The sequence below is a fragment of the Phyllobates terribilis genome, unplaced genomic scaffold (assembly GCF_046119375.1).
Source record: "Phyllobates terribilis strain yellow unplaced genomic scaffold, ASM4611937v1 Scaffold_1__5_contigs__length_1240528914, whole genome shotgun sequence".
NCBI lineage: Eukaryota > Metazoa > Chordata > Amphibia > Anura > Dendrobatidae > Phyllobates > Phyllobates terribilis.
The window spans coordinates 759,529,215-759,537,572 of NW_027362761.1; the positions used below are offsets into that span (position 1 = coordinate 759,529,215).

Here is an 8,358-nt window from a genome sequence, read left to right on the forward strand (position 1 = left end):
AAACATTCCCAAATCCTGCAACCGTTCCTCATAGGACATGGTTTGCAGACCAGTCACCATTCTGGTCGCTCTTCTCTGAACTTGTTCCAGTTTGTCTATGTCTTTTTTAAAATGTGGTGCCCAAAACTGTACACAGTATTCCAGATGAGGTCTGACCAAAGAGGAGTAAAGACCGATAATGACTTCACGTGATCTAGACTGTATGCTTCTGTTAATACATCCCAGAATTGTATTTGCCTTTTTTGCTGCTGCATCACACTGTTGACTCATGTTCAGTCTATGATCTATTAGTATACCTAAGTCTTTTTCACATGTACTGTTGCTTAGCTCTATTCCTCCCATTCTGTATATGCTTTTTTCATTTTTATTGCCCAGATGTAGTACTTTGCATTTTTCCCTGTTAAAAACCATTCTGTTGGTTGCTGCCCACTGCTCCAGTTTATTTAGGTCTTTTTGAATCCTCTCTCTCTCTTCTCTAGTATTAGCTATCCCTCCTAGCTTTGTGTCATCAGCAAATTTAATCAGTTTACCCTCAATTCCTTCATCTAAATCATTGATGAAGATGTTGAACAATACAGGTCCCAGGACAGAGCCCTGTGGTATCCCACTTGAGACATTCATCCAGCTGGATGTGAAGCCATTTACAACCACCCTTTGAATCCGATCACTAAGCCAGTTATGAATCCACCTAACAGTTGCCTGGTCCATTGCATACTTGGTCATTTTTTCAATAAGGATGGTGTGAGATACTTTGTCAAATGCTTTGCTGAAGTCAAGATATACTATATCTACAGCATTTCCCTGATCCACCCAGTCAGTGATTCTGTCATAGAAGGAAATTAAGTTAGTCTGACATGACTTGTTAGTTACAAACCCATGCTGACTCTGGTTAATCACTTCATTCTTATCCAGGTACTTACATACATGATGTTTAATAATTTGTTCAAAGATCTTTCCTGGTATAGAAGTCAGACTCACCGGCCTATAGTTCCCTGGGTCCACCTTCTTCCCCTTTTTGAAGATAGGAACAACATTTGCTCTTCTCCAGTCTTCTGGGACTTCTCCTGTTCTCCAAGAATTTTCAAAGATTATGGAGAGTGGTTCTAAAATTTCTTCTACGATCTCCTTCAGTACTCTGGGGTGTAATTCATCTGGACCTGGAGACTTGAACTCATTTATGTTAGCTAAATATTCCCTCACAATCTTTCTGTTTACAGATAACTTGGATTCTTCTATTCCTTTAAAAGGACAGTGAAAATCAGTTGATGTTACATTTTCTTTCTGAGAGAAAACAGATGCAAAATAGGAATTAAAAAGTTCAGCCTTCTCAACATCCTCTCTTACCATTTCTCCATTTTCATCCTGTAAAAATCCTATAGCATCTTTGACTTTTCTTTTACTTTTGACATACCCCCAAAATCCTTTTTTATTGCTTTTGACATCTCTTGCAAGCCTTAATTCATTGTCAGCTTTAGCTAACCTGATACGTGCCCTGCAGGATCTGCAGACTGCATTATAATCTTCTTTAGATATGCCTCCCTCTTTCCATTTAATAAACATTTCTTTCTTTCTTTTTAGCATGTGTTTAAGTTCTGTGTTCATCCATCCTGGTTTCCTTAAATGCTTCCCATTTTTCCTACTTTTCGGGATTGTTAACGATTGTGCTTTGAGAATCTCATTTTTAAAAATTTCCCATCCTTCCTGGACATTTTTGTCCTTAAGGACATCCAGCCATTGGATCCCTCCTATTCTCTTTCTGAGTCTCTTAAAATCTGCCTTTCTAAAATCTAACCTTGAAGTTTGAGTCTTCACATGTCTTCCTCCTCTAGTTATCCAAAATTCTATAATAGCATGATCGCTGCCTCCTAGGGTCCCAGCCACCTTTACCTCCTCAACCATTTCCTCCCTGTTTATAAGGATTAGATCCAAAGTAGCAGATCCCCTTGTTTTCTCCCCTACCTTTTGGAAGATAAAGTTGTCAGCAAGAGAGGATAAGAATTTGCTTGACCTGTTAGTTTTACTTGAGAGAGATTCCCAACAAATGTCTGGATAGTTGAAATCTCCCATGACCACTATGTCATATTTTTTGGAGAACTTGGTCATTTGATACATCAAGAGCTCATCCATATCTTCAGTTTGTCCAGGTGGCCTGTAGTAAATGCCTACAATGGTGTCCTTTCCGTTGTTCTCTCCTTGTATTCTTACCCAAACAGTTTCCACAGAACTCCCAGTCTCTGAAGCTTCAATCTCTGTGCAGATATACGCTTTTCTAACATACAATGCGACACCTCCTCCTCGTTTATCAATTCTGTTTCTTGCAAATAAGTTGTATCCTTTTAGCCTTTTATTCCAATCATGTGTATCGTCCCACCAAGTTTCAGTGATTCCAATGACATCATATTTCTTTTCCTGCATTAGTAGTTCCAATTCTCCTTGTTTGTTGCCCATGCTTTGTGCATTTGTATAAAAACATTTTAGTTTGTGATTGGTTTCTCTTCCTCCCATATTTTTATTATTTAGATTTTTTTGTCTTTGTTCTTCTTTTCCACTTCCAGTAGCAGAGATCTCAATAGTATTTGTCAGCTGTATGGCTTTTTCTGGTCTTTTGCTTCCCTTCCCACATTGTTCTAGTTTAAAGCTCTCCTGATGAGTGTAGCAAGGCGACTTCCAAATACATGTTTTCCAGTCTTCGTAAGGTGCACCCCATCTCTAGCAAGTAGTCCATCGTATAGGTAATTCATCCCGTGATCCAGAAATCCAAATCCTTGTTGACGGCACCATCGACGTAGCCAGTTGTTCACCTGTAGAATCTTGTTCCACCTCATTGTTCCATGGTCATCCACTGGGAGGATGGATGAGAAGACCACCTGCGCTCCCAATTCTTTCACTTTCTTGCCTAAGTCTTCAAAGTCACTGCAGATGGTTTCCAGGTCCTTTCTTGCGGTGTCATTTGTCCCCACATGTATTAGCAGGAATGGGTAGTGATCTGTAGATCTGAAGAGTCTTGATATCCTGTCAGACACATCTTTAATTTTTGCTCCAGGAAGACAGCACATTTCTCTTGAGGTTATGTCTGGTCTGCAGATAGCGGCCTCTGTTCCTCTTAACAGGGAATCCCCCATGACCACCACTCTTCGTTTTTTCTTCACAACATTCTTCTTTCTCCATCCAGGAGGATTCTGAGGACTTACAAGGTTATTCGTTGCTGGCAAAGTCTTATTTTGCTGTATTTCTTCAAGGTTCTCCTGCGTGAGAGCCTGGTACTGGTTCCTGAGCAGTATGGGTGCTGACTGCCTCTCGATCCTCCTACTTCTCTGGGTCACATGCTTCCATTCCTCTGTTTCCTCAGGTGCAGTTCGAATTTCTTCTCTTTCTGAATCATGAAGAGATAATTCTGCTCTGTCTAAGAACTCTTCACCTTCCTTAATGATTTTCAAGGTAGTTAACCTCTCTTCTAGATTTCGCAACTTTTCCTCCAACAGGGACACAAGCTTGCATTTCTGGCATGTGAAGTTTGGCTTTTCCACTGGCAAGTCTGTGAACATGTAGCAGGTGCTTGTGTGTGTGTGCTTGTGTGTGTGTGCTCGTGTGTGTGCTCGTGTGTGTGCTCGTGTGTGTGCTCGTGTGTGTGTGTGTGTGTGTGTGTGTGTGTGTGTGCTCGTGTGTGTGTGTGTGTGTGCTCGTGTGTGTGTGTGTGTGTGTGCTCGTGTGTGTGTGTGTGTGTGTGCTCGTGTGTGTGTGTGTGCTCGTGTGTGTGTGTGTGTGTGTGTGTGTGCTCGTGTGTGTGTGTGTGTGTGTGTGTGTGCTCGTGTGTGTGCTTGTGTGTGCTTGTGTGTGCTCGTGTGTGTGCTTGTGTGTGCTTGTGTGTGCTCGTGTGTGTGCTTGTGTGTGCTCGTGTGCGTGTGTGTGCTCGTGTGTGTGTGTGTGTGCTCGTGTGTGTGTGTGTGCTCGTGTGTGTGTGCTCGCTCATGTGTGTGTTGGAAGTCAATCAATGTGCCAGGAATTATTACAGTGCTCACTGTATAGTGAGCAATAACTGTTACAGCCCCCTGCACCGCCCAGAAGACTGGAAGCGAGCGGCTGCAAGGATAATATAACTTCATTTTCTCCCTGTAGCCGCTGTTACTCAGCCAAACATGCTTTAAACGCTATTTATCTGCGGATTGCCACTGTATCTAGCATTTTTTTGAAGCTGACAAGCTTAAGGATTAGAAAGTCAAGGCTGCTTACTTTCAGAAACAGTGGGGTACCCATCCACAGGTTTTACAGCTGAGGCCTATATACTTTAAAGGATCTGAATTGCAATACTACTATATAGGTTCACTGCTTTTGGAAGAATGGCTGTTTTCCTATTACCGTACATCCTCTTTTAAGTTTGTAATGTGAGTCTTGGGGTTTGCTGCACTCCTCAGAGGGGAGAGGTTGTGCTCATCCCATCTCCAAACCCTGCCTGTTTATGGCATTACACTATGTTGATGAAATACATTGATTTAATCTCCCATCATTCTAATGTGGGGAAAAAAAGGCTCTCATCTAGGGGTATGTGCACACAGTATTTCAGCAGAAAACTATGGGGCAAATACTGGTGTATATGTGCGTTTTTTAATGCATTTTTTCCCCTTTCATCAATTGTGTGAAAAAAACACTATGGCTGTGCTGTAAATCCTTGTGTTTACCAGAAAAAATGTTGCATAAATTAGTCGCATTTTTAACATGGGTTTTTGGTGCTATAAACTCATAAACTCAACAGCCTCAGATAAGTAAAAGAGAGATCTATGGACAAAAAGTGAACTAGGAAATCGTTTCAATCATTATATTTTTATTGAACATGAATGGTCATAAAGACATATTAAAAAGATGCCTCCGAAAAATCAGGACACAGATTAAGCCTGATAACTATATCCCAAGGCACCAAACAATAACCATAGTATGGATGGAGGAAATACAGTGTATCCTAAAATAGATAATCCCCTGTATCCTTCCATATGAAAACCTGCTGTATGTTGGGTACAAACATGACATGCAGTTAAATCGTGCTATTATGGATAGATAAAGGCCTTATTATAGATAATCAGTCACTGCATGTGAGCATCAGACGCTCTGTCCCTCCACCCCGACGTGCGTTTCGCCCAGCTTCTTCTGGGGGCTGTTTGAGTATTTGTGTTATGGTACGGTACTATTCTATGAAAAGGGACTTTTATTTGTGATTATTTGCGTTTTTGGTGCATATTTTTCCCTCACTCCATTAGTATGTGTGAAAAACACTGAACGAATTGACATGCTGCAGATATGAAACTGCTTCAAATCTGCAAGAAAAAAAATAAACATGTGCATGAGATTTCAGAAATCTCATTCACTTTGCTGTCACAGTAAAATACTGTTTTTCATGGCAAAACCACAATGTGTGTGAACATAGCCTACACATTCATTTACAACTACTTTCAGAACCGAACTTTTCTTCTTTTTTTTTTTAAAGGTCTTGTCATGAGATGTCATTTTAATGTTGGACTGTATTATTTGCCTATATTTCATCTTGACATATATTTCTATGCTTAACAGGCCATGTCTCCAGATGGTGAAGCTATTGTTACAGGTGCTGGAGATGAAACCTTGAGATTTTGGAATGTTTTTAGTAAAACGCGATCTACAAAGGTGAGGCAAATGCAATTTTTGTTCTTCCTAAAAATTATCTATTTATTAAAGATTCAGTTGGTTTTTGAAAAACCAACTGAATCTTAAATAAACAATTTTTTTTTATTTATTAAAGAGTGCCGTTTCTTGAACTATTTAGGATTTCTCTTATGAGCACCTCCTCATTTTCTGAGTGCTGAACTTCTTTTTACAATTTTAAAAAGAATCTATCAGCAGATTTTTTTTCTCCCCCTCCCCCTCCATCTGAGAGCAGCATGATGTAGGGGCAGAGACCCTGATTCCAGTCATATGTCACTTACTGGGCTTCTTGCTATCATTTTGATAAAATCACTGTTTCATCTGCTGCAGATCTACCAGTTGTCTGAATGCTGATCTCTGCATGACCCTGCCCACACTGCTGATTGGCAGCTGATATGCTGTGTACATAGAAAGCTGCCAATCAGTGGAGGGGGCGGGGCTATTCAGAGCTCATGAATATGAAGGACTACCTGGCAGCAGAATTACTAGTCCTCTAATGATCTCTTGGTAATAAAATAGTGATTTTATGAAATCTATACGAAGCAGCCCAGTAAGTGACACATTGCTGGAATCTGGGTCTCTGTCCCTACATTATGCTGCTCTCAGATTAGGTGGCAAAAACCTGGTGACAGATTCCCTTTAAAAACATCAGTGTTTTTATGAACTGACAAAGTCGCATGGAGTTAAATTTTTCTCTTTCTCTCCTAGGAATCAGTCTCCGTTCTCAACCTCTTCACCAGGATACGATAATCTGTCCATCGTTCATTGGCAGTTTTCTTCTTCTTTCTTCACTGATCCCGGAAACTATTGCTTTCCAATTCAGCCGAGAGACTAATGTTCTGTGTACAGTTCAGGGATTCATCCGTAGCCTATACAGGCATGGGAAGCATTAAACAACACTGTTCTATCTCTCATTCACTTTTTCATCATTGACGTTGAAGGAAAGAGGAGCCACATATTTTTTTTTTTGTACAATGGGTAGTGGGTATAAGAACCTTACTGACCATGTTCTATAGATATGTATTTAAGGGCTTGTATATAAATGCTTATGTTTATCATCTTGCTTGGGATGGACCCCCTGAAGAATCAGTTGCAGTTTGAAGCTACCATGAAAACACCTATTTTAGACTTTTTGGGACCATGCTCTGTTTTATAGAGACACAGAGAATCCCCCTACAAAATATCTTGTTCGCATGCAAAGGATATACTATATATATATAACCCACTCATTACAACTCTACTCGCAGCTGTTCACGCAACTTTTTATTTGTGATATATATATATATATATATATCTATATATATATCTATATATATCTCACTCTGAGGTGGGAGGGCGTATATAAAGGGGGCTTATTTTATGGATGTGTGGATGACAGATTGATAGTCTTATTGTAGCAAAATATCTGTGTTTAGTTCTGTGCAGTTTCATTTTTTTTATGGGTGATGTTCTGTATTTTTAATGTTAATTTAAAATAACCTTTTCAGGATCAGTCAGACATATTATATTGCCTGATCTTGTTCCCTAACAATTTTTTTTTTTTTTTTGCATTGTTTTGCACAGCGGAGGAATTTAGTAGAAGAAGAAAGTCTGTTTGCTAAAGGAAAGCACTTAGTTTCAAAATATGGAATCAGTTGGTAGAATAATGTATAACAGTGAAGGGGTTGGTGTAACAACTTTATTGATGCCATTTGCTCTATGCTAAAATTGTGGAGTCCTCCATTTTTTTTTTCTCCCCAGACGTGGGGCATGTAAATTTCATTATTCTTTGTTTTTAAAGAAAAAAAAAAAAAGTTACTTGATGTTGAACTGTGAAGGATGTGTTTATTTGTAATTGGCAATTTAGTTCTTGTAAGAGTCAATTATTCTACCCGCGATGTCGTGTTCTCATTGCTAATGCATATATTTTTGGTAAGGGCGCCCATGCAGGAAATGTTTCGCTACAGTGTTTCCCCAAAATAAGACCAATCCCTAAAATAAGCCCTATAATGATTTTACAGGTTTTTTGGCGTATTCTTTAAATATAAGCCCTACACCCAAAAAAAGCCCTAGTTACAGTCAGGATCGCGGTTTGGAGGAACAAGTAAATTTCCCAGGGCCCTCACTCTCTTAGAGACTCCCAGCATTTCTATTTTGAAGTTTAAAACTGCTTAAGGACCTTTGGTGACAACATGGTAATTTGACCATGATGTCACGAAAAGATCTTTAACTGCTGGAGTCTAGAGGAACGAAAGAGGAGACCGGCTGGAATGCAGGGACGGAGATGGGGGGAGGGGAGAGGGGTTAGAGGACAAACTGGGCAATTTCTCAGGGCCCCCAACATTTCTATTCTAAGGTTAAGACTGCTTAAGGACCTTTGATGACATTACGGTCATGTGACTATGATGTCACCAAAAGTCCTTTAACTGCAGAAGTCTACATGAACTGAAGAGGATATAGGCTGGTGAGGGTGAGGGTGAGTGTGAGTGTGTGTGTGTACAGGGGTATGTGTAGTGTGTGTGGTGATATAATTATATTTGAATAAATGTTGATTTTTTTTTTTTTTCTTTCACACACTAGCAACCAAAAGTTTTTGCGTTTTTTTTTTTTTATAAGTGTGATTACTTCTGTCTGGTTGTTGTGATGCCATTTTCCTGGTGATTTTAGTAAACTGGAAGCAAATGGCTGTCAGCTATAAGGACGAAAATT

General features: G+C 39.7%; 1 protein-coding gene across 1 annotated transcript in view; it reads left to right on the forward strand.

Moving 5' to 3' along the window:
* The window catches only part of FZR1 (fizzy and cell division cycle 20 related 1), a 42,184-nt gene extending 34,096 nt beyond the window's left edge, over positions 1–8,088 (forward strand). The window contains exons 13-14 of the mRNA XM_073636925.1: positions 5,560–5,652; positions 6,379–8,088. Coding sequence (XP_073493026.1) covers positions 5,560–5,652; positions 6,379–6,420 — 135 coding nt within the window. The 3' untranslated portion in view covers positions 6,421–8,088. The remainder of the gene's footprint in view (positions 1–5,559; positions 5,653–6,378) is intronic.
* Positions 8,089–8,358: the final 270 nt, after the last annotated feature.